Below are 27,789 nucleotides of genomic sequence, written 5' to 3'. Positions count from 1 at the left end.
TTATGAGGACATTAGGAGTGTCCTTGCAATTAGAGATGTCCTTATAGCGTCGGTGAAATGTCAGACGTTGTGTCCTTGGAAAGTATATATACCAACCAACACACACACACACACACACGAGAGACAGAGAGGGCTGGCTGTATAAGGCAGGTTAAAGAATGCACCGGGGGCTTGTTTTTAAAGAGACAGATTCCAGCATAGTGTTAACCTCGTTGTATTTAATGAAGACTTTTTTCTATTGATTTTAACCTCCACTTCACTTCTGTTTACAGCGATTGGTTCGTAGCGTGCATTGTTGCAATGTTACTTTCTTAGTGGTTTATTAAATTACAGATTTTTCAAATGTTCATTTTTTCCCTGGGCTTAAAACTCATTAAAAAAAAAAAAAGTGTTTTTTAGTGAGCAGTTTGTAGCGCTGTAGCATGAACACTTGCAGTGTTAGTTTTCTCTGTTGTTTCAAGGTTTTCTCAGTGTTATTCAATGTTTTTTACATTAGTTTTACTATTACGCTGTGCATTCTATGTACAGTTAACTATATTTGTGCTTAAAAATCTTTAAAAAAAAATATATTTACATACAGTTCATACGGTCTGGAATGGATTAATTGTATTTACATACAATCCTATGGGGGAGAATTACTTCAGTTCACGACCAAATCAGGTTACGACCAGAGTTTTGGAATGAATTACGGTCGTGACCCGAGGTTCCACCGTATCTGCAAAATAAGATTAAGAGGAGACCTGATTGAAGTGTTTAAATTATGAAGGGAATTAGTCCAGTGGATCATGACGGTGACTTTAAAATGAGTTCATCAAGAACACAGGGGACGCAGTTGGAAACTTGTTAAGGGGGAAATTACACACAAACATTAGGAAGATTTTCTTCACAGACCCTTGGAATAAGTGACCAAGTAGTGTGGTAGACAGTAAGACTTTAGGGACTTTGAAAAACTCGACTTGATGTTTTTTTTGAAAGAAATAAGTGGATAGGACTGGTGAGTTTTGTCAGGCTGAATGGCCTGCTCTCGTATAGATTGTTATAATATTCATATAAGACTGTCATAGCACCCAGCCATTATCCTTTATCTTATGAGCCCACATGGTGGCTCCATGCTGTAGAAGAATGATTTTAGAGGTCACATAGCATTAACACTAGAGATTACCAGGGCCTACAAAAAAAAACTCGTAGATCAGTCCCACCTTAAATCGCTTCTCACCCCTCCATCAGCGTCCTTTGTCTTGTAAATGTGTTGATAAACAGCAAACAGCCTGCTATCGCATCCCCCCACCCCACACAGTTGTCTCAGCTCAACTCTGTTGCTTAGAGTTGTATAGAATGAGAAGTCAAGCAAAATGACAGCCTTTTATGAATACTATATCGTTATTTGGAACACATGCATTTCATGTGTGTTCCGTATCTACAACAATCTATGTACAGTAAACACATCGTTAAAACAAACGTTTTTCATGTTTTGGTAATAATTGACAAAATGTAGACATGAAGTATATAATGTGTGAAGCCTGAATTCCAAATATCAAATAAACACTTTCACAAAAGGTACAAATATAACAGAACAAATGCATTTTTATTCAAAAATATAACTTCAGAAAAACAACCCACGTTAGTGTGCGACATTGACACGCATTTGCTTTGAGCGCTTCGGTGGCGCAACGGTATCAACTGTTGACTGATTATCTAAAACTTCACGGGGTTCGATCCCGGATGAGTCTGTTTTGAGAACTGAGCTTTGTTATTATTTTAGAATAAAAACATACATTTGATTCCAGTCTGTAACAGCCAGTGTAAATGTATGATACTTGTAAAGGTGAGCTTTGTTTTTGTTTTTGTTTTTTTTTTTATTCAGTTAATTCTTTCAGCCGTGTTCACGATCCAAAACCCCCCCACCCCCCAAATAATGTAGCTCAAAGTGCTTTACATAATGAAGAAAAGAAAAATAAGACAAAGTAAGAATTTGAAACAACAGAAAGTGCAGTGAAGTAGCGGTAGCGACAAGCTGGTGCCCCATCCAGGGACTGTTCCTGCCTCATGCTTGGACGGGGGAGTCAACAACAATCCTTGGATGTAGCATCACCTCATTGCTATCACTGCACCACTGTGCCTTCACTCTGTTTAATGATTAACTGTATATTATTACAGTTTTTAAATGAAGTACATTATTTAAATTAAGTTAATGATGTACCTGTAAAATGTAAAACGCATACTTTCATGGATTTCATCATAAAAATGGCTCAACTGAAAGGTCTATCGATTTACATATTCAAATATGCGAAATTCTGGGAGGAGTCGGGGTGGGACCGCAAGCACATGCATGTGCATTACACTTCACGCTAACTGGGATTTATGGAATGGAAGTGCATGGGAAGTTGGCTTACACACAGTTTTGTGCATCTGAATTGTTTTTTTGTGCGTACGCACATTTCCACTTTAGTCCATACACCATGTTTTAGTGTGAATTCTATGCACAGCATTATACATGAAGCCCCAGGTCCTTTTGCTTTTGTTCTTTTTTTTGTTTTTTGAGTTAATGCAGAGAATTGGGGCTTTCCAATGGTAAGCAAATGAACACAGCCACAGAAGCATACTGCAACTTGTGTAGTGTTGTCAAATCCTTCGAGAGCATCTTTCTTTCCTTCTACACCCCCAGCCAAAAAACAAAAAAAAACCCCACTATTTATAAACTCTAAAAACCAAATAAGAGTTTTTAGTAAGTTTTATTATGTAAAAAAAAAAATAATTCACACATGAAATATATCAGGGGATCCCAAACTCAATCCTGGGGACCCACTGTGGCTGCAGGATTTTGTTCCAACCAACTTCCGTTTTTCATTGGACTCTTATCCTTATTAAGTGAGTCATTATTACTCAGTTTCTGTGTTTAGGAGTCGATATAGAAATTGAAAACTAAGTTTGGGGAGATTTTTTATTAAATTGTAATAGGCAGTTATATTTCAACCTCATTTTCATTCTGGCTTTCCAGGTGTTCTGGTTATTTGATTATTTACTAATTGGCAAGTCTGACACTGAAGGCATAGCTGCTTTCATCATCCCGGGTGTCTGCTCACTATTGGGGATAAATGAAGGGAGCAAACTACACAGGAAAAGGGGAACATAATAGAAAAACAACAAAAGAGAGTTAGCTTTAGAAAAAAAAAATAGAAATATTTCTAAATATTTTATAAATGTAAAAACCATACTATTGTGTTTTTCTGAATGCAGAATAAGAGTAGAGTAAAAAAAAGAGCAGCTAATTAAATGAGATCGGTTTGTTATCAATTATCACCACCGATTGTGAATCTGATTGGAACAAAAACCTGCTGCCACAGTGGGTCCCCAGAATCGAGTTTGGGAACCACTGAAATAGATCATATTAAATAAAAAAAAAAACAAAAAAAAAAACCAGCTGTTTTGCTCATCATTCGCTATTGTGGTATCATATCTACAAAGAGAGAGACTTGGGGCAGCCAGAAAGTGGTGGTCTGATACACTTGGCAAAGCATGCACTTCATTTTACTGTATATATCACATGTGGCAATTAATCTGAAACAAGGTGATTGCACTATTTAAAACTGGTCAACTTGCATATCATCATTGAGTTTGCGAGAGCAATCAACAATTTAAACAGAGAAGAAAGAAAAGACAACCTGAGGTGGGCACAGCTTGGATGCATATTTAATATGATAGGAGGGTCCTAACACTGCAGCTGGACAGCCAGCAACCTGCTTACCTGTTTCTGGGCTTACCATGCCTGCTGTTGTTACCTTCATTAACACGATGTCTTTGTTGAGGGATTACGGTTCACCACCTTCCCCTCCCTGCCACAAATACACATACTTAGGATGGGGCATACAAGTGGCATGTTCTACAACTCCAGCTAAACAGCCAGCTCCTAACAAATAGCAAATGACCTGCAGAAACCTCTACAACTTGACAAAGTCTCTGTTAATGTGTCTAATAACATGGAAGACATAAGCAGGGCTGTGGAGTCAGAGTCAGAGCCGAGGACTAGGAGTCAGAGACAATTTTGGGTACTTGGAGTCTGGAAAAAATGTTCCGACTCCTAATAAATTTAAATTGTCATGAAAAAAAATACAGCAAGTTCAACTGTCCCATTTCATAAACAATAGTCATAATTAAGTACTTCTCTGATGAAAGAATAAAGCCCAGAGTATAGTTGTGTTACTACTAGTGTGAAGTTCAGCTGAGTTATTATACAGCCTGACAATCACATATTGTAAGATGGATTATGGTACATTACAAAAAGTGTTTTCATTTTATTTCAGATATAATGTGTTTTAACAAGTTCATTTGAGTGTAGACAAGTGTGATGATGTAGGTGGAGGTGCGTGCTGTGGCCAGATGTGTGTTCGGGGGGTTCTTGTCTTTTGTTTAAACTGGCCAATACGGTAGAGAGTCACTTCCTAGCCAGTAGTTCTGTGGTTAAATGACGTGTATGTTGGCTTCCTTTAATCAACATGGAAAATACATTAGCATATTAAATACAGAGGAGTCGAGTCAGAAGTACCAGAAACGAAGGAGTTTATCTACCGACTCCACAGCCCTGGACACAAGAATGGCGTCTCTGAAAGGGACAGCACAGAGTAATTTACCAGGGTCTAATACAAACAAACAAAAACTACTATAACATTTTTACTAGAGGTCTTGCCCCTTGCCCTCTTAGATAGTATTTTTAAAAAGCCTTTTGATCTGTGAATTTCCCATTGGGATTAATAAAGTATCTATCTATCTATCTATCTATCTATCTATCTATCTATCTATCGATCTGCGACCCCATCTCAGCTGTGCCAGCTCTGACTGGTATGTGCAAGGTTACGAAGTGATAAGAAGTGGTGCAAGCAGGAGCAGAAGATGTTCGACTCCAAGGGTCCATTTATCAGTAACTGGCAAGGACATGAGAAATACGCACTAATCACGCACTCTTGTAATTAACTGTGTATCATCAAAGGAACACCAAACATTATCAAGAAATCTGACAGGAGGATGTCTGGGTGGTGGAAGCTTAATAAAAATTGGGTAAATGCAGTAAGACAATGAGCAGGAACACAGAAGATAATCAATTAGTGCAGTGCTTCCCAAACTCGGTCCTGGGGACCCCCTGTGGCTGCAGGTTTATGTTCCAGGTAATTGGACTCCTGAGGGGGTATTTTCCTTATGTCGCTTAAATCATCCGAGATCAGATGCCTCATCTTGGATGAGTCGATGCCAGTGAAACTCATCCAGGGATAAGTCGTTTTTTCAAACGCAGCCGTGTAGTAGATTAGTTTAGCTGGATCTAATCATCCAAGATGAATGCACGTGCCTGCGCTGAGTGAAAAGCCCATATATATTGAGTCTAGAAAAACATGATCTTCAAGTCTTTGATAGGCTGTAACAAAATGACGAAAGAACGGGCGCATTTTTTTTCACACAAGCACAGCAGGACCTTTTATTTGAAGGACATGAAGAATTTCAAGATTTAATATGCACAAGGGGTAACACTGCATAAGCAGCCCCAACCAGAAAAGGCGGCTGGCAAAAAGTGGCCGACGAATTAAACGCTACATAGTGTGCATTGTTCTTACTGAATGCAGCATTTCATTTCCTATTGTCAGATTAATTATTATTTAATATGTCATAATTCCAGATCAAACGTGAGCGAAAGGAGAACATGGGAACAGATTAAAGTGAAGTACAAGAATATACTTAAAACTGGTAAATATTGGTATATAACTTTTTAACAAATTGTTGACATAAATAATCATATATAATATAAAAAACATTAATTTTAAAGCTAATAAGAAGGCAGACAAGCAAAAAACAGGTGGAGGTCCACGCGGTCCAGGCCTAACCCAGAACCAGTGGCAGGATGCAGTGGTCACTTCATTTCAGGAAAAGGATGGTCATTGCATATATTTGTCCTCAATGTGTGCCATAGGTATGTTCCATATAGCCCTCTTTTTTTTTTGTTGGGTCAGTTGCAGGGAATGTCATATCCCTAGAACCTGTGTCTGACCAACAAGATATTGACGAAGGTCAAAAATTTGATGAAGACACTGTGTCTGATTATTCATCAGGAGGAGAGGTACAGTTTCCAAATAAATGTTTGATCAAACTCCATGCTTATCAGTCCCATGTGCCCCAATCACATTTGGAAAATCCTAAGTAATGAGAATGTTAGGCTGATTGAGATTCTTCATGGAACTGTGGGTGTTTTTGCCTGTGTATTACCTACCTGCAATGGCATGAAACGCCTCTTTTATTGTCCTGCACACTGCAGGTGTCCAAGAAATATAATGAAAACCTGAAGGAAATATTTCAGAGTCAAACAGACTTTACGAATTGCCTGGCAAAACTGCACTTTTAGTTAGATTTTCTGCATCGCCTACAGTATATAAGAAAGTGCCGCTTGCAAAAAACCTCAAAGCAATGCCTACTGTCTGTGTGGTTGTGAGAGCCCGACTATGCCAAGTTTGACTTCGAATATAAGGTGCTAATAAATCTTTGAGGTACAATATTACCCCTCGGCTAAAGCGGTATCTTTCGAAAAGAATTTCCTCCGGGAGCAATAAAGGATCTTGCCGATCGCGTAACACCGCCTCTATATGAAATTCTCTTCTTATAATTTGCGCACCGATATCCATTGGTTGCTCATTCATGAATGCCGAAGCCATCACTGAATGAATTCCATGCACGGACACTGATTAAGTGTGTGAACTAATCCTTGTTTACATAGAACAAACCTGCCACAAGCAGGTTTGAGGATTTGGATGTGCTGCTACGACAACACATCCAGCAAGAGTTTCGAAAAACCAACATCATCATCATAATCATGCCAAATCATCAACAATTACATCTGGCTAAATAAGTAATCCACGTACGAAAAATACCCCCATGGTCTAATTAAGTGATGTGTTATTTCCCAAAGTTCTGTGTTTTGGGAACAATAGAGAAACTGGAAAACTAAGTTTGGTAAAATATATTAAAATGTACTAAGCAGTTATAAGGGAATAATGTATTTTTTTTCTTTTAACAATATTTTCATCTGATTTTCATTCTACTTTTCCAGGTGTTCTAATTGTTTAATTATTCCATTATTTACTAATTGGTGGTCCGACGCTAAAGTAGTTGCAGCCTTTCATTATTCCGTGTTGTTTGCTTGTGTGTCTGCTCTACTCATTTTTAATTATTAATAAGATACAACGAAAGGGGAAAACTGCACAGAGAAAGGGCAAAATATAATGAAATCAACAAAAGAGAATTAAGCATTTAAATCTATAGCAAAAGCAAAAATATTTGTAAATGTCTAATATCACGGTGCTGTGCTTTTCTAAATGAAGAGTAAGAGAAAAATAATACCAGCTAATTAAATGAGTGTGATCAGGTGTTGTCACTGATTAGAAAACTGGCTGGAACAAAAACCTGAAGCTACAGGGGGGTGTCTCCCCCACCCCCAGGGCCGAGTTTGGGATGCACTGAACTAGAGAAAGGCTTAAAGAGAATGAAACGGATGTACTGGAAAGGCCACAGTACAGAGTTCAACAACAATGGATATGCTGGGGGCCTGACCTGGGCGGTATTTTTCGTACGTGGATTACTCGCTTAGCCGGATGTAATTGTTGACGATTTGGCCTGATCCAGGATCTGTCGGTTTTTCGAAACTCTTGCTGGAAGTGTTGTCATAGCAGCACATCCTAATCCGCAAACCTGCTCGGAGCAGGTTTGTTTTATGTAAACAAGGATTAGCTCACACACTTAATCAGTGTCCTTGCGTGGAATTCATTCAGTCATGGTTTCGGCGTTCATGAATGAGCGACCAATTGATATTGGTGTGCAAATTATAAGAAGAGAATTTCATATAAAGAGGGTTTTGCACGATCGGCAAGATCCTTTATTGCTCCCGGAGGAAATTCTGTACGAAAGATACCGCTTTAGCCGAGGGGATGAATATTGTGCCTCAAAGATTTATTAGCACCTAATATTCGAAGTCAAACTCGGCGAAGTCGGGCTCTCACAACCACACAGACAGTAGGCATGGCTTTGAAGTTTTTTGGAAACAGCGCTTTTTTTTATATATTATAGGCAATGCGGGAAAATCCATCTAAAAGTGTAGTTTGCCATGGCAATTTGTAAAGTCTCTTTGGCTCTGAAATATTTCCTTCGGGTTTTCATAGTATTTCCTGGACACCTGCGTGTGCGGACAATAAAAGAGGCATTTCATGCCATTGCAGGTAGGTAATACACAGGCTAAAACACCCACAGTTCAATGAAGAATCTCACAATCAGCCTAACATTCTCATTACCCAGGGATTTCCAAATGCGATTGGGGCACTGGATTTTACGCAGATCCGAATAAAGGCCCCATCAGGTCCAAATGAGCCAGATTAGGTGAACAGAAAACACTTCCACAGTATCAACATGCAGGTAAAGTAACTTTTTGCAAGAGCTGAAAATGGCCAATAGGCATGTTGACAGTAAAATTGTTTGACCTACATGCTATCAATTCTCAGATGATCTGTGATGCATCCTACCTTGTATCAAATGTGGAGGCTAAATGGCCAGGGTCTGTTCATGACTCAAGAATTTTTAAGGAGTCACACCTTTATCTGACATTTGAACAAGGTAATAATCTACTTATAAAATCATGGTGATGTGTGTATTGTATTCACAATTCTTACATATTCCACAGAGTCATCATGATGGAAACCTGCTTGGGGACAGGGGATATGCCTGTAGGAATTTTCTAATGACCCAGTTTCCTAAACCCAACCCTGGGCCACAAACCCGATATAATGCAGCTCTGTCTAGGACAAGGGCATGAATTGACATGACCTTTGGCCACCTGAAGGACAGATTTCAATGTTTAAAAAGGCTGAGGGTTGCACCTGACAGAGCGTGTGACATAACTGTTGCATGCTCTGTCTTACACAACATAGTGACCATCAGAAAAGAGAGAGTCCCTGAGGTTTTGCTGCAGCCTGATGATGACCTTGACCCAGTGCACCTTGAGCAAAGCAGTGGCAGAGCTGCCAGAGACAGAATTGTGGCCCAATATTTTCAATGAAAAAGACAACAGTGGTTTCACACAAAACTTATTTATTGTATATTATGGACCTTCAGCCTGTAAGGAGAAGAACATAAATTAAGGATACACTCACGCATACACATATACACATGGGAAAGAGATAAAGAGAATTTTATTACCAATTGTTTTTCTAGTATTTGTATCTGCAACTTCCTTTTGGATGTCCTCAGTTCATGAAGTTCCATGTCCTGCTGTATTTTTGTCATTTTTAGTTTTCTGTATGTGATTTTCTGTTGAAGATATCTCTTGTATACAGCCCTCACATTTTTCTGCAAATAAATACGTAATTACAAATGTGGGTTTTTCCTCTATATTGTATACACAGTATATCATTTTGAATCATTTTATATAAAGTACAACAAATGGCTCAACCAACCTCACCATCTCCTTTTTTTGATGTGGACTTTGTTCCAAAAGGGACATGAGTGCTGGCTACAGTCTCCTGCAAAACATTTATATCACGATTAGCACATGAGCCTGATCAGAGTGGAGTCTGTTCAAACATTTGGAACATTTACCTCTCCTCCTGATGAATAATCAGACACAGTGTCTTCATCAAATATTTGACCTTCATCAATATCTCGGTCAGACACAGGTTCTAGGGATTTGACATTCCCTGCAACTGACTCAACAAAAAAAAGAGGGCTATATGGAACATTCCTATGGCACACATTGAGAACAAATATATGCAATGACCATCCTTTACCTGAAATGAAGTTACCACTGCATCCTGCCACTGGTTCTGAGGAGGCGCTTCCCCTGGAATGCCCTCAGAAACAGGGCGATGGGCATTTTGCTGGAGAGCCAACTCTTCTGCAGGGGTTAGGTCTGGACTGCGTGGACCTCTACCTGTTTTTTGCTTGTCTGCCTTCTTCTTATTAGCTTTAAAATTAATGTTTTTTTTACATTATATATGATTATGTCAACAATTCTTTAAATAGTTATATACCAATATTTACCAGTTTGAAGTATATTCTTGTACTTCACTTTAACCTGTTCCCATGTTCTCCTTGTGCTCACATTTGATCTGGAATTATGACATATTAAATAATAATTAATCTGACAATAGGAAATGAAACGCTGCATTCAGTTAGTACAATGCACACTACTTAGCGTTTAATTTGCTGGCCACTTTTTGCCAGCCGTCTTTTCTGGTTTGGGCTGCTTTTGCAGTGTTACCCCCTTGTGCATATTAAATCTTGAAATTCTTCATATCCTTCGAGTAAAAGGTCCTGCTCCGCTTGTGTAAAAGAATGTGCCATTCTTTCGTCATTTTGTTACAGCCTATCAAAGACTTGCTGATCATATTTTCTAGACACAATATATATGGGCTTTTCAATCAGCGAGGGCGCGCGCAGTCATCTCGGATGATAAGATCCAGCTAAACTAATCTACTACACCGCTGCGTTTGAAAAAACCGACTTATCCAGGATGAGTTTCACCGGCATTAACTCATCCAAGATGAGGCATCTGATCTCGAATGATTTAAGCGACATACGGAAAATAAGCCCGTGAAAAGAGACGATCAAGGAAATAATTTCAGAGGCATCACAGAACTAATAAACAGGTTTGGAAAGGAGAAATGGACACAAAGTCAAGGCTGATTAGCAGCTACAGGTTATGTTTGGAGGAGGCTCAAGTTTGTAAAGGGGGGGGTAGTAGGGGGGGTGGTCACAGACTGGACGGTGAACACTTAAATGACGTACTCAGGGATGCCAAGTTGTCCAAATGTTTGTGTGCTCTTGTCTTCTATTTGTTTGTTATTGGGATTTGACTGACAATCACACCACATTAATAAGAGGAATTCATGTAAAAATGCAGGGAATTCCAAAGGGCTCACAAACTTTATCTTGCAAATGTACTTTTATACAGCACTCTGTACCAAGGACAGGCTTAAAGCTTTAAAATTATAATGCAAGAACAACAAAGTGTTAAACCTCATAACATTAACACAGATGAACTACCTTAAAACACCAATAACACTACATTTCTAAGTTTCAGATAAAAATCACAAGACCTCCCATAACCCCCAACCCTCAAACATATGCATATTTTTATTTCACACCTACTTGCTCCAGACTGATTTGAAGGTGGTAGCTGATCTTCCAGAGTTCTAATGGATGACATTTCCTCACTCCTTTTTGTGTCTGACTGTAATGAATCAGACTTCTCATCGATGGAAGGCTCCAAAGATGAACAGTGTGTGCTCTGAGGGGAGACTAACCTGGTCACTGCTCCATCTTGACACCCATAATGAAGGTCTTCTTCCTTGACACTCTCCACACTTTCATGTTTGGGTGTCACGATACTGACAGACTTCTCTTCAGCCTCCTCTTTAATGTCCACTGGCCCCAGTTCACAGTCCTCATCCTTAATGCAGAGATTCTCCTGTTTGAGGTGGACAGGCTCCCACTCACACTCCTCCTTCTTAATATGTACAGCCCTATGTTCCACAATATTCATGTCAGCCTCACACGTCTCTTCTCTCACATCCATCTAGACATTAAACAGAAGATGTTCTCTCTGAAAAGAATAGAAATGATTTCCATCAAAACTGCACTATTCATATCTAAAGACATTTGAATTTCATTTTTCAACAACCTCTCAGATAGGGTTTACATCAAGTCAGACAGTTCATGGTGCGTTAATAATCACTTACTAAGCTTCATATTACATTATCAGAATTAAAACGGACGTGGGAGTGGAAAGAAGGTTCAACGGGCTGGAGGAAGATCATGAACAACTTGGACTAAACATGAGGTGCTCAGAATCAGAATAAAGCGGAACCTCGGTTCACAACCATAATTTGTTCCAAAAACTCTGGTCGTAACCCGATTTGGTCATGAAACCAAAGTAATTTCCCCATAGGATTGTATGTAAATACAATTAATCCGTTCCAGACCGTAAAAACTGTATGTAAATATTTTTTTTTTTAAGTGTTTAAGCACAAATATAGTTAATGATACCATAGAATGCACAGCGTAATAGTAAACTAAATGTAAAAACATTGAATAATACAGAAAACCTTGAACAACAGAGAAAACTAACACTGCAATAGTTCGCGCTATAGCGCTATGAACTGCTCGCTAAAAACAATTTTTTTTTTTTTTAATGAGATTTAACCACAGGGAAAAAAAATGAACATTAGAAAAATCCATAATTTAATAAACCCCCAAGAAAAGTAACATTGCAACAATGCACGATACGAAGCGATCGCTGTAAACAGAAGTGAAAACAAAAACAAGCCCAGTGCATTCTTTAACTGCCTTCTCTGCCTTATGCGTCCATCCCTCTCCTGTGTGTGTGTGTGTGTGCGAGTGTGTCTCTCTCTTTTGCTCGCTCGATCGCTGCACAGGAAATGCACAGGGAGAGACTGAATATGTACAAACCGAAAGGGAAACTGCTTGTTCGTATACAAATGCAAAAGTTTGGCTGAACTTTTTGGTCATAAACCGATTTGTATGTGTTCCGAGACGTTCGTGAACTATGGTTCCACTGTATCAGAATCTCTTTATTGTCACTGTAACAAATACAACGAAATTAGGTGCAGTCCCTGCGGTGTCAAAATATAAATATAATTACAAAAGTATAGGAAAGGATAAGAAGAAATAAGGTAGAACAAACATTCAACATAAGACCTTATTGCACATGAAGACTATTGCACAAGATGTCATCTATTGCACTGCTGCATTGGAGGTGATTAGGTGGCATTCAGTGCCCTAATAGCAACAGGGTAGAAACTGTTATTCAGTCTATGAGTCTTTGTTTTGATGCTCCTGTATCTTCTGCCTGATGGCAACAGTTGGAACATGTCATGAGCGGGGTGTGAGGAGTCTTTTAAGATGTTTTCGGCTTTCTTGAGGCAGTGAGAGCTGTGCAGTTCATCCAGAGAGGGTAAAGTGCAGCCCATGATCTCCTGGGCAGTCTTTACCATCCAGTATCCAATAACAATTACAATTTCTGTTTACACAATAAAGTTGTTTGGTTTCTGACTTTGAATTTTTGTCTCTCGTTTAGGCCTTGGAAGCTTTTGGGTTTTCGTATCTTTGGACCTGTTCGTTTTCTTTTTGTTTGTTTTGTCACGTGCACCTCCCAGTCTTATCTCAAAAGTTCCTATCCACAACAATATGAACCGCTTGTGGTCACAGCCATAACAGCCATTTGGACCTTCTAGATTAAAGACTCATGGAAGGTCATGTATAACAGAGGCATTAGGTGTCACCGGAGGGTTTACAAATAAAAGTGCCTGAAAAAAAGGGCTGGGTGACCTGTGGGTTAGGTTGGGTGGACAGCAGCTACATGAAACAGGTCTCACTACATGTTCGCAGATTTTACTTTAAAAAAAAAAAAATCTAAAAACTACAACTTCAGCTCTGTTTTCAAAAACTCACAACAAAATTTTATTTTAACAAATTTCATCTGACAGACTTTTCCAAATGTTAATTTGGAACACACGCTGAAGCCCCAATCATTGGACCTTTTCTGCCACCTGTATAGATCCGTAAGAAGCCATAATATTGTATTTGGACGTATAGATTGACAATTTGCACAAGTTAAATACATTCTGCCTCTCTTTCATTTTTTTCTCCCAAATATTTAAATCCACCACAGATTACTGAATAAAACACGGAAGAACAGTGAACACGTACACTAGGACCAAGATCATATTTAAATATTCCAAGTTTTTTTTTTTGCCTATTTATTTCATAACCATCCAGAACTGTACTTTATTACACTGCTGTTAGACATCTGCCATTAGGTCCGCTTACATTAGACCAGTAGACCATTTGCATAAATACAAAGAAAAGCCAAGCAAAATTACACCTTTTATTGGCTAACTAAAAATTACATGTTGCATGAAGAAGGGGCCTGAGTTGCCTCGAAAGCTTGCATATTGTAATCTTTTTAGTTAGCCAATAAAAAGTGTCATTTTGCTTGGCTTTTTCTCTACATTCATAATGGCTAACATGGTACAACACCCTAGTACTGTAAATACAAAGGTAACTCCACTAAAATAGCTGATATTGGAGGTGCCTTCATAGCACCATTACATATTTTTAAAACAAGGGATTTGAAACAAAGCTGAGACACATACAAAACATTTTAATCAATTACAGTGTTAATTAACGCAGCGTACCACTCACTCCCAGCGAAACAACCGAGAACTTTTAAGAGCTTTCTAACGCTTCTCTGGAATTTTTACTTACATGTTCATACCGTGTTAGTTCCCCCCCCCCCCCCCCCCCCTTTCCACGTTCCTAATAATTTTTATCACTGATTCTTGTTTAAGAGGTTCATCATACAGCCTCAGATGTTTGAAAGGAGTAGTAAATCTTTTAGAGTCCACCAAGCTGGACCACAGAGGCTGCCTCTCCTCTCACACACTGCTCAATAGAGACGTCGGCGCAGTTTCAGTGACGTCATGCGGCACGCGCCACAGATAGCTGCTCACAGAGGCCGCACTTCCCGCCACTAACGCGGCCGCCATAATGGTACAGTCAAATCCGTGTGTACAGTAACAGATGGGTATGAAGACGTGCCGACTTCTGATATTAAAATGATTAATTATAACATTATTGTTTCTTAACCGATTTTCACTAAATTTGTTTTGTTATAAGTGCTAGATATATCTGCATATGTATAGCCAGATCTCTAATTTAAGTGGCGTATTACTTGTAAAATATTTGTTATTAATAATTGCAAGAAGTTGTAACGGTAAGAGCAGGAATACATAAATAATAAATAAATATCTAATATGTTGAGTTTCTCAAAAGAAATGTACAAATAATAATGTGACATCTTTTCAGCATACAGAACCGGTAGATCTAAAGCATAGTACACATAACACAAACACCATTATTGCTTATAATAATAATAATAAATTATTATAGTAATAATACAAAGCTAGCCTCAGGTCACGAAACAAATAAATTCCCTCATTAACTAAAATACATGTTGCTTAACAGAAAAGCTTGTTTCCCTCATGTTGGAAATAATCTTTATTCAACTGTAAAAATGTTCTGTACAGCACAATGGAAATAGTCTGCTTTGCATTTTTCTGGTGCTGTCCTAATTTTATCCATCCATCCATCCATTTTCCAACCCGCTGAATCCGAACACAGGGCCACGGAGGTCCGCTGGAGCCAATCCCAGCCAACACAGGGCACAAGGCAGGGAACCAATCCCGGGCAGGGTGCCAACCCACCGCAGGACACACACAAACACACCCACACACCAAGCACACACTAGGGCCAATTTAGAATCACCAATCCACCTAACCTGCATATCTTTGGACCGTGGGAGGAAACCCACGCAGACACAGGGAGAACATGCAAACTCCACGCAGGGTGGACCCGGGAAGCGAACCCAGGTCTCCTAACTGCGAGGCAGCAGCGCTACCACTGTGCCACCGTGCCGCCCGTCCTAATTTTATGCAAGTTTCATTTCTTTTTTTGTTTATTTATTTCTTCATTCCATGACGTGGCTGACTAGCTTTGTATATTATTATTATTGTTGTTGATGATGATGTTGTTGTTTCTTTGCCTGATATTTGAATGGATTTCCCTTTCCATGTTGTGTCTTGATGTTCGTGACTGTATTCTGCCCGGCTGGTTGATCATTTACGATGATAAGCCTAAAGTCAAACTTCATGAAACATTATTAAGGAACTGGACACATCTTATACATGCTCTGTGTCCTCTTCTTCTTCTTCTTCTTTCAGCTGTTCCTGTTAGGGGCCGCCACAGCGGTTCATCTTCTTTCGTATTTTTCTGTCCTCCTCATCTTGCTCTGTTACAACCCATCACCTGCATGTCCTCTCTCACCACATCCATAAACCTTCTCTTAGGCCTTCCTCTTGTCCTCTTCCCTGGCAGCTCTATCCTTAACATCCTTCTCCCAATATACCCCAGCATCTCTCCTCTGCACATGTCCAAACCAACACAATCTCGCCTCTCTGACTTTGTCTCCCAACCGTCCAACCTGAGCTGACCCTCTAATGCCCTCATTTCTAATTCTGTCCATCCTCGTCACACCCAATGCAAATCTTAACATCTTTCACTCTGCCACCTCCAGCTCTGTCTCCTGCTTTCTGGTCAGTGCCATCGTCTCCAGCCCATATAACATAGTTGGTCTAACTACCATCCTGTAAACCTTCTCTTTCACTCTTACCGATACCCGTCTGTCACAAATCACTCCTGACACTCTTCTCCACCCATTCCACCCTGCCTGCACTCTCTTCAAAGTTTTTTTTTTTGCCTATTCATTTCATAACCATCCAAAACTGACTTTATTACGCTGCTGTTACCAGACATTTGCCATTATGTCCGCTTACATAAGACCTGGGGGTATTTTTCGTACGTGGATTACTTGTTTAGCTGGATGTAATTGTTGACGATTTGGCCTGATCCTGGATCTGTCGGTTTTTTGAAATTCTTGCTGGATGTGTTGTCATAGCAGCACATCCTAATCCTCCAACCTGCTCGGGGCAGGTTTGTTCTACGTAAACAAGGATTAGTTCACACACTTAATGTGTCCGTGCATGGAATTCATTCAGTCATGGCTTCGCTTTTACGAATGAGCGACCAATTGATATCGGTATGCAAATTATAAGAAGAGAATTTCATATAGAGAAGGGCTTGCGTGATCGGCAAGATCCTTTATTGCTCCCGGAGGAAATTCTTTTCGAAAGATATCGCTTTAGTCGAGGGGGAATATTGTACCTCAAAAATTCATTAGCACCTTATATTCGAAGTCAAACTCCGTGAAGTCGGGCTCTCACAACCACACAGACAGTATGCATTGCTTTGAGGTTTTTTGCAAGCGGCACTTTTTTTTTATATACTTTAGGCAATGCAGAGCATTTATCTAAAAGTGCAGTTTGTCAGGCAATTCGTAAAGTCTGTTTGGCTCTGAAATATTTCCTTCGGGTTTTCATAGTGTTTCCTGGACACCTCCATGTACAGACAATAAAAGAGGCGTTTCATACCATTGCATGTAGGTAATACACAGGTAAGAACACCCACAGTTCCATAAAGAATCTCACACTCAGCCTAACATTCTCATTACCCAGGGTTTCCAAATGTGGTTGGGGTACATGGGACTGATCAGAGTGGAATTTGATCAAACATTATTTAGAAAATGTACCTCTCCTCCTGATGAATAATCAGACACAGTGTCTTCATCAAATATTTGACCTTTGTCAATCTCGTTGGTCAGACACAGGTTCTAGGGATATGACATTCCCTGCAACTGACCCAACAAAAAAAAAAAAGATGGCTATATGGAACATACCTATGGCACACATGGAGGACAACTATATGCAATGATCATCCTTTACCTGAAATGAAGTGACCACTGCATCCTGCCACTGGTTCTGAGGAGGAGCTTCCCCGTGGAATGCCCTCAGAAACAGGGCGATGGGCATTTTGCTGGAGAGTCAACTCTTCGTCAGGGGTTAGGTCTGGACCGCTTGGACCTCCACCTGTGTTTTGCTTGTCTGCCTTCTTATTAGCTTTAAAATTAATGTTCTTTACATTATATATGATTCTTTATGTCAACAATTCTTTAAATAGTTATTCACCAATATTTACCAGTTTGAAGTATATTCTTGTACTTCACTTTAACCTGTTCCCATGTTCTCCTTGTGCTCACGTCTGATCTGGAATTATGACATATTAAATAATAATTACTCTGACACATAGGAAATGAAACGCTGCTTTCAGTAAGTACAAATCACACGCATTTAATTTGTCGGCCACTTTTTGCCAGCCGTCTTTTCTGGTTTGGGCTGCTTTTGCAGTGCTACCCCTTATGTATATTAAATCTTGAAATTCTTCATGTCCTTCGAATAAAAGGTCTTGGTCCGCTTGTGTAAAAAAAAAAAACGCCCGTTCTTTCATCATTTTGTTACAGCCTATCAAAGACTTGCTGATCATGTTTTCTAGACTCGATATATATGGGCTTTTCAATCAGCGCGGGCGCGCGCATTCATCTCAGATGATTAGATCCAGCTAGACTAATCTACTACACCGCTGCATTTGAAAAACCGACTTATCCCGGATGAGTTTCACCGGCATTAACTTATCTAAGACGAGGCATCTGATCTCGGATGATTTAAGCGACGTACGGAAAATACCCCCCAATAGGCCATTTGCGTAAATACAAAGATTAACTCTACTAATATAGCTGATATTGGAGGTGCATTCATAGCACCATTACATATTCTTAAAGCAAGGGATTTGAAACGACGCTGAAACACATACAAAATATTATAATCAATTACTGTACAGTCTTAATTAACACAACGTACAACTCACCCCCAGCTAAACAACCGAGAACTTTAAGAGCTTTCTAACGCTTCTCTAGAATTTTACTCACATGTTCCTTCCGTGTTAGTTTTTTTCCCCTTCCACGTTCCAAAGAATTTTTATCACCTATTCTTGTTTAAGATGTTCACCATACAGCCTCAGAGGTTTGGAAGGAGTAGTGAATCTTTCGGAGTCCGCCACACTTGACAACAGAAGCTGCCTCTCCTCACACGCACTGCTCAGTGGAGACGACGGCGCGGTTTAAGTGACGTTATAGTCGTCCTACTTGTCTCTTTGCACAAAGCTGTCACGTGCCTGTGATGCGGCTTTGTTACGTCATTAAGAGCGACGGCGCTGAAGTCACGGTGCCGCCTGACACGGGCAGAGGGGTTGCTGTCAAGTGAGGTAGGCAGGCGGATGGACGGACGGACGGACGAGTTTACAAGGAATCCCCGAGAGACAGACAGAGGGTAAGTGTTTGGGGGAGTGAGGGATGACACTTTATGGACGTGTGAGGTTTCATTCGCTCCGCTCGCACTTACTCCACGCGACTTGGGTGAGAGGCGAGCAGCGCGTTCGTGTCCGTCTGCCCATTACTGGGGTTTGCTCGAGTGAATGCCCCCTTGTGTTTGCTGTTTATTGGTATCTGCGATTCACTTGACTTTATCGAGTTTCATTTCTTTCTCGACAAACCATGAAAAATAAGACACGTCCCCCAAAAAAAAAAACATTTTATGAGTTATTATTTTAATTATTTTCAATTCAGCACCCAAAGTACAGTATATACATTTGTTTTTATGTGGGCTCTTCATGATGATCGATTATTTGTTACTCATAGAAAAATTGTGAATCTTGAACACGAATCTCCATGGAAGGCTTCCACGTCAAGGTCGCAATACTGGGAGGGGCTGGTATTTAATAAAATTGTATTGCGGTATTAAAACCGTAAGCAACTCATTTTTCATGTGTTTGTGTACAGTGTTTACTTTCATAAAATTACAGTGACCAGATTTTTCTGGGGGCAACCTGGGACACCAGGCGGGGGGTCTGGGGGGCAGAGTCCCCCACAAGCCAGATAGACTTTAATAATGGAAATCCCTATTTTCGTGTTTCCTGCATCTTATTCTGTACAAGTTTCTTCCATTTGAAACAATCGTATTATTAAACCACAAACATATACCCATTTTCAAAGTAGGGTTCTATACCATTGTATGCTATTTTTCGTGAAATTACAGGCTAGATCTTGCCAAAAACAGTTCGTGAAAATTGACTGAAAGACACGCTTTCCTGAAGAGCAAATAACAAACTCATTAGTGTACATTATATAGTATAGTGTATGTTATGGACGTACCGAACCCTTACGTTGTTAATCAGGAATCGCAGTGAAAGTAGAGAAGTGCCAGAAATGTTTTGTGAATAATTTATTAATACTTTCTGAAACTGAACATGACACTTTTTCAGTGTTTATAAAAGTAGAGAAAAGCCAAGCAAAATAACAACAACAACAACATTTATTTATATAGCACATTTTCATACAAAAAGTAGCTCAAAGTGCTTTACATAATGAAGAAAAGAAGAATAAAAGACAAATAAGAAATTAAAATAAGACAACCTTAGTTAACATAAGAAGGAGTAAGGTCCGATGGCCAGGGTGGACAGAAAAAACAAAAAAAAACTCCAGAAGGCTGGAGAAAAAAATAAAATCTGTAGGGGTTCCAGGCCACGAGACCGCCCAGTCCCCTTTGGGCACCTTTTATTGGCTAACTAAAAATGTTATAAAAGAAAAACAGTTTATAAAAGAAAAACAGCTTTTCAATGAGTAACTTTCATAATCATGAAACACTAATATTTCTGAGATGAGTGGATAGCTCTCAGGACATCAGGATTTTGTAATAACGGGTCATAAAACTTGTCACATGAATCACTGAAATTGCATTTCACAACCAGCATATGTTTCAATGTGTGGAGTTTAAGTTGTGATTTTTCTGGTGTCCACATGTTGTTAAGCAGAGAAAAGACTCTTTCAGTGGGAGCATTTGTCCCTGGAAGACATAATGCAAATTCTGCCATGAGTTTCACATTATCACATGGAACATAATGGTTGACAAAGTGCTGAAAGACTTCCATCCATCATTTCTCTATTGGTAATTCTGCTGTACCCCATTCATTAACTTTTTCTGCAGTGACATATCTTTGGATATTGGATATCTCATCAAACAGTTCATTGTCATTCATCTTGTCAGGAAATATGTCATTCACAAAACCAATGCACTTTTGAACATCTTCCCATGAGAGTTGTGATCTCAAAAGCACCCAATCAAAAATATCTATCCCTTGAAATTGATTGCACCAGCGGTCCAAGTAATTTGCACTGGTTTCATAAAATTCAATCATTTGTGAAGAGAGCTTCTTCGTATCAATCTCATTCTCTAACTCCTTCAACTTCCTTTGAACTGTAATGGGAATGAACTTCTTTCTTGCTCTTTCCCGGCATTTTTCATTAAGGTCTTTCAAAGATCTGTACACTTCAACACATGTTGCAGTTTGATTTTCAATTTGCAGAACAGTTGCTTGAAATGATGCTGCCTGATTTTGTAAAAAATATAACCACAGTTCTGCAGATGGATCTTTAAAAAAAAAAAAACCTTGCAGCAAGACAGGGCATTTGTCTAATGAGACAAAGTAGGATTTCAGCCCAGTATATATTTTTATAATCCTTTCTGTAGCTGGCATCATATTTAGCCATCTCATTTTGCTGTAGCTTAATAACTTCTGATAGACTTTCTGAAACAAAATCACAGAATTCTTGTAAGGCAGCAACTCGAACGGTGTATATGTAAAAGTACATATATATCTTATGAACAACTGTTTCAATATCTATAGGGAGACACTCCGCTGCTGATTGAAAATATGTGCTGCACATCCAAGGCCAAGGACTTTATGACTGAGTGTTTCATTCAGTTTGCAATATATATTGTTTTTTTCCCTTTCTCTCTGCACCACCAAAATTTGTATTGGCATTATTGGCACAGAAAGCGACAAGTTTGTGTGACAGCTGATGTGATTCCAGTGTTTCCGTAATATATTGGTGCTGTAGATCAGATGTTTCTCCAGGTAAATCTTTAAATTCAAGCATTTTTATTTGAATTCCTGTTGATGGCAAAAAATAGCGAACAAGTGTGGGAAACAATTTCACCTCCTTATGATTGGATGCATCAATGAATATGGACACAAAGTTTACATTTTCCAGCTCATCTTTCAAATGCTTCATTGCAAGAGGTGAGAAAACTTTCACAACAATTGCTTCTGTCTTTGTTCTTGCGCAAGTAAACTTTGCTTCGAACATTTTTTGGATCAGCTTAGAGGAACAGAAGCTGTGGTTGTGACTGACTGTGTGGTATGTTATAGTACCTTCCACAACAGCTAACTCCGTTTCTTTTGTTCCACAACTTGCATTTCTGAAGAACTCTAAGATGTTTTGAAGACGCACTTGCAGTTACTGCTCTTGTGTGCCTGCCTGTTCTCTAGTGGTTAGAAATATCTGTTGCACCATTATGTACCACAGAAAATTCTGCACTACATATGATGCACCGTACGTCTGATTCACTGTTTGTGAGTTTTATGAAAGGATATTTTGTCTGTAGAGTCTCATTAAATTTACAGTTTCTTTTTACTATCATGCACGGTGTCAGTCACAGATAAAAAGTAAGAAAAGACTTAGAAGATAGGAACACAAGTTAAAAACAAAATAGTTGAACAGTTTCAGTTCATTACGTCTATGAACTGAACTGTACATAATGTAGCCGTAGGTCAGTTACACTTGCAGGATAAACATGCTTCATTCACAATATTGCATCCCACGTACATGTGCTACTGCTAGTGCATGTCCCGACTTCAAAAGAAGAAACCGCAAACCAAATTCCACAGAGGCAAGGGAAGAAGCAATGTCACTCTGCACTCTAAACTAAAGGAAAACAAAGTAAAATGCAGCTGTAAGTGTAAGGAACAGGCAAGCATCCGCAAATGTTGTTGTGACTTGTGTCAAATATTCATTCATTATTAATATATAAATTAATATTATCAGATTCACAACTATGACGAAATTTACAGAGAGAGTCTGCAGGCTTGAGACTATACAGTAAAGTGTGTACAGCAGTACTTACTTAAAGAATAAAGAACTAAAATTAAAGTTAAAAAAAAAAACTTTGTCAGCACCTTCAATTTTGTCATACAAAATAAATTGGCAAGTTTAACTCTTTTAAGTTTAAGCTTTAACTTCAGTGAAAACGGCTCACCTCGAACGCCGTATTGACGAGTGAATGAATGAATCAGGCATCAGCTTTTATATCAGGCTCAGAGCAGGAATAATAAGATAATTCCTGGCTCAGAGCGCAGTATAGCCAAAACGTGTCGTATCACAAGGTACGGCCGATACCATCCAGCGATGCTTCCGCCTTCTCGCCTTCCGTGCGTTTCCATACTGCAAACAATGGCCACCAGCAGGTGTCCGACTCAGAAGAAGGTCGACTATCCGTCTGACGTCACGATGGGTAGAAAGTATGATTTGCAATCAGAAAGGCTGAATGGGGTCTGGGCCTCCATGGAAAAGTACGCATTTTATCGGAAAACGCCACAGGCCGGGACATTTCCTGATCTTTCGGGGACGCCGGGATGGGTGATCCAAAAATAGGGACTGTCCCGGGTAAACCGGGACGTCTGGTCACTGTAATAAAATGGAATCGGTGAGCGTGAAACTCTGTTCGGAGTTGTTGAAAAACCGAGCTCAAGTTCTGTTTTAGAGATTTTAAAGTGAAGTGTGCAAGTATTAACACTTGTATCGTTTAACTGCCGACCTGCATCTCTAAGCCTCCTTTTACTGGACAGTTTGATTTGTAAGCCCCCCCGCAGAGGCTCAGTGTCTCTCTTATATGTGACTCTCCAGGAGTTTTCAAGCTGCGAGGTCAGAATGGCTGTTACAGCTACGAGCAGAATCAGTTCGTGTTAGCAAAGAATTTGGATTAAGGGATGCTTTTTGTTTAAATCTCAGAGGTAGAATTCCAGCTTCTCCTGATGTCTGCCATCATTGTATCTTTACCATTTGCGGCTGTGATTTAATTTTACTAACCAAATCATTTTTGCTTCCTTAAAAAATATCTGTAAAACACCTTTTAGTCGTACTTAATGTTAATAATGGTATGTAAAGTAAAGACTGGTTGTTGTCACACCCTATAGTGGCCTTTATGTTCCAGACTAATGCACCTATCTTTTACTCTTCACACTGTCTAAAATGTTGCTGTTATCACTCTATCATGATCATTCTATGCTCTTGCTGTTCTACAGTATTGCACATTTGCTTGCTTTATCGCCTTTACTATATTACATGTATTGCCCACTTAAAATTGAATTGTATAAGGACTATGCTACCTACAATTGGACTTTATGGCAGAAAAGTTATGTCGCTATGTTATTAACCGTGATCACAGTTGGATATTATATCATGGTATTATCTACAATATGTGTACAGTACGTACTTATCAGACAGAATTTAGCTTCAGTGCTTCTGTTTGCTCTGTTTCATAGGTTAACAGTGGGTACTTCTGCTTTCATGTTAATTTTCATAAGAACCATTTTAATCAACTGAAAGAATTCCAAAAATGTTTTATTCTGCTGAATAATTAAATAAGAACTGAACACAAACTAAATATTTAGTGGCCATTTCTAGGACATGTTTACTGCTTAGACTATACTGCAAATGGTGGTAAAAATTAAATTATTCACTAAAAAAAGAAACTTAACCTCTAATAGGGCAGATTTGATAAAATCTCTTTCAGTCCGTAATCAGACAGGAGGAAGCCTGTCCATTGTATCTTTTATTTACTCTAAAGCAAATGCTGCAGAGGGAGCATTCATCACAGCGTTCTGTTATAGAATGATCAACAAAAAAGTAAGGGCACAGGTCTGTTTTATAAATGCCTTAATTTACGTAATACAGCTGAATTAATGCATACATCTATTCTGATTGGTTCGCCGGTTTGCCCAAATGACTGCCTGATCATATAAGAGTCTTTTCCATCACACTTTTGTTGTTCTCGTATCTCTTAGACTGAACTGTTATCTTCGAAACCTCTGTGTATGTGACGACTGTCCAGTCTTGTTGTTTGCAGGACACCTAGTGATCTCTTAATCATCTCCTGGCGTTTTTTGTGTATGACATCAACCTTCCTCCCAGTACATTTATTTAACCCTTTCAGTAGCTGTCTTCATGACATTGCTAAAACAAATGCTTATATGTTTCAATGGGCACTGCTGACCAACTTACTTAACTATTGTTAGATCTTCTCGTGTAAAACGTGAAACAAAATTGACAGTAAAAAAAAAAAATGACTCGGAGTAGTGCTGGGCGGTATAACCAAAATTCTATATCACGGTATTTTTCAAAATTATATTCGTTTCATGGTATTCAAACTGTGTATTTTTTCCATGCGTGAGTGGATGTTAAACCACATTTTCCACTGCAATTACTGCAGTAGACTGGCTAAGAATAACCTATTCCACTGTCATGAGAATTGTACATTGTACAAAAAAATATTTTAATGTGCACACAAGTATTAATACAGGTTTGCATGGCCCCATAAAGTGATAGTTTTCAAGGGGGTGGCACTAATGAAGAGAAGGAATCATAATGCATGACAGATGCAGTCAAAATATAGAACCTTTTTATTGAAATTATTATTTGCAAACAACTTAAACTATAATTTTGACAACATACAGTAATCCCTCCTCCATCGTGGGGGTTGCGTTCCAGAGCCACCCGCGAAATAAGAAAATCCACGAAGTAGAAACCATATGTTTATATGGTTATTTTTATATTGTCATGCTTGGGTCACAGATTTGCGCAGAAACACAGGAGGTTGTAGAGAGACAGGAACGTTATTCAAACACTGCAAACAAACATTTGTCTCTTTTTCAAAAGTTTAAACTGTGCTCCATGACAAGACAGAGATGACAGTTCTGTCTCACAATTAAAAGAATGCAAACAGATCTTCCTCTACAAAGTAGTGTGCGTCAGGAGCACAAAATGTCAGAGAGAAAAGCAAACAAATCAATAGTGCTGTTTGGCTTTTAAGTATGCGAAGCACCGCGGCACAAAGCTGTTGAAGGCGGCAGCTCACATCCCCTCCGTCAGGAGCAGAGAGAGAGAGAGAGAGAGAAAGAAAAACAAACATCAAAAATCAATACGTGCCCTTCGAGCTTTTAAGTATGCGAAGCACCGTGCAGCATGTCCTTCAGGAAGCAGCTGCACAGAAGGTAGCAACGTGAAGATAATCTTTCAGCATTTTTAGACGAGCGTCCATATTGTCTAGGTGTGCGAACAGCCCCCCTGCTCAATCCCCCTACGTCAGGATCAGAGAAAGTCAGCGCAAGAGAGAGAGAGAGAGAAAAGTAAGTTGGGTAGCTTCTCAGCCATCTGCCAATGGTGTCCCTTGTATGAAATCAACTGGGCAAACCAACTGAGGAAGCATGTACCAGAAATTAAAAGACCCATTGTCCGCAGAAATCCGCGGACCAGCAAAAAATCTGCTATCTATATTTAAATATGCTTACATATAAAATCCGCGATAGAGTGAAGCCGCGAAAGGTGAAGCGCGATATAGCGAGGGATTACTGTAATTTCAACCATCCAAAGAGACATTTAGACTTAATAAAATATCCAGAGGTGCTTGTTAAAAGTTGTATTTCACTGAACATGTCTTAGTAAAGGAATAAAAAATAAATATTTTTTGTAAACCAACTACACTTTCTGTTAATGTTAACAATCTCTGTCCACTGACACGTTAGCTATATGGATTGTAATGGCGTTTATTATCTTGATCCACCGCTTGCTTTTTTTGTCGTAGGCAGTAGCTCTAGCAAACGCGTCTACAAGTGACGTCTGACTCGAGTGTCCTCTGACTTTTTCAGTTTTACCCTGAGGACGTGGAGGGGGCCAATCTTAGTTCAATACATTCATGGTACTCCAAGGCATGTTTGAGGCTAAGGTGGTGCAGCAAATTGCTTGGGTTGACAACTTTAGGATGACCACATTTGCAGTAAATAGTTGTTAGGTACACATCCGACCTTTTAAAACCAAAGTATCTCCAGACAACAGACACAGCTCCTTTTTTCGGCAAACGTTCTTCTGTGTCATCATGTTCAACTTTATCGTCTGCTACAGCTTCAGTTTCGGAATGTTCTCTGTCCATTTTCACTGCGCGATACCTCCACTAACGCATGTACTCCGTTGCATGTGTGTTTAGCGGTGTGGCAGTGAAAAAGGTCCCCCCTTAAACAGTTTCCCACTGTGCCACGTTCCAGACATTGTTTAGGCAATTTAAACCGATGTTGCGGCATAAGAAAAATCCATATCATAACAAAAATAAAAAACGGTTTTCGGTTTGAACTGGTATACCGCCCAGCACTAACTCGGAGAGATTTTTTCCCTAGTTTCATTTGGTCCCCCGGTGATTTAAGGACATGCAAGCTTAACAAGACTTTTTAATATTACTTTTCAAGACGACTTTGTGATCAAAAGAACATGTCCGTCTGCATTGCGTGAATCCTGCCTCAGCAGGGGCTATCAAACCAAGCCCTACAATCCAGGCCTACTAAAAGAAAGCTTTCACACTTGTCATTCTGCTAAAGCAAATTGAATTTGAGGGCATAGATTTAAATTTTCAACATCCTCCATCTACAGAAATCTATGTTGGTGGGCATTTTTTTTAATTGAAGTGTCTTCATTAGTTGTGTACCAAAGAAGGCTTCTTCAATTCCATTATTAAGGTTGGTAGCATTTCAACATTAATGGATCACAAGATGTGAAAAAAATGTTAACCGTTGCCTACGTACAACTTGACTTCTTCCTAAAGTTTTTTCCTGCTTTTTAATGAGATGTCGAGCAAAATGACAAGATTACAACTCGCCTGAAGTAGGGGCCTGAGTTTCCTCTGTAGCTTGCATATTGTAATCTTTCTAGTTAGCCAATAAAACGGTCATTTTGCTTGACTTCTCACTACATCCATGATGGCTCGCAACAGTACAACACCCTAGTACTCCTACTCATTAGAAACTCTGTGATAAGCCGCCTTTCGCTGGATGCCCTAAAATGTGCTTATTTTGCTTAATTGTTAATCCAGGGCTACCTAACTATCATTATAAAAGACTGCAAGCGTGCATTAAATCCCATCACAGGTTTATTTTCTGTTGGCAGCACTCTGTCCTGACAACATCTGAATTATTGCCATTGGTTTCTAGTTCTCTCTTTTCCTAATTTTTCACATGTCACATTATTTCAATTGTTTAATGTTTGCCTATGTGAGCATTCTGCAGAGTGTTTTAATAGAT

At 39.3% G+C, this 27,789-nt stretch overlaps 1 protein-coding gene across 1 annotated transcript in view; it reads right to left on the bottom strand.

Annotated features, from left to right (window-relative positions):
- LOC114668760 (zinc finger protein 771-like) overlaps positions 1 to 18,653 on the bottom strand; it is a 47,191-nt gene extending 28,538 nt beyond the window's left edge. The window contains exons 1-2 of the mRNA XM_028824685.2: positions 18,479 to 18,653; positions 11,170 to 11,623 (exon numbers count right to left, since the gene is read on the bottom strand). Of these exons, the coding sequence (XP_028680518.1) occupies positions 11,170 to 11,596 (427 nt within the window). The 5' untranslated portion in view covers positions 11,597 to 11,623; positions 18,479 to 18,653. The remainder of the gene's footprint in view (positions 1 to 11,169; positions 11,624 to 18,478) is intronic.
- Between the last annotated feature and the right edge of the window lie 9,136 nt (positions 18,654 to 27,789).

Source organism: Erpetoichthys calabaricus, chromosome 1, assembly GCF_900747795.2.
Source record: "Erpetoichthys calabaricus chromosome 1, fErpCal1.3, whole genome shotgun sequence".
NCBI lineage: Eukaryota > Metazoa > Chordata > Cladistia > Polypteriformes > Polypteridae > Erpetoichthys > Erpetoichthys calabaricus.
This window is presented reverse-complemented; position numbering and strand designations above follow the sequence as displayed.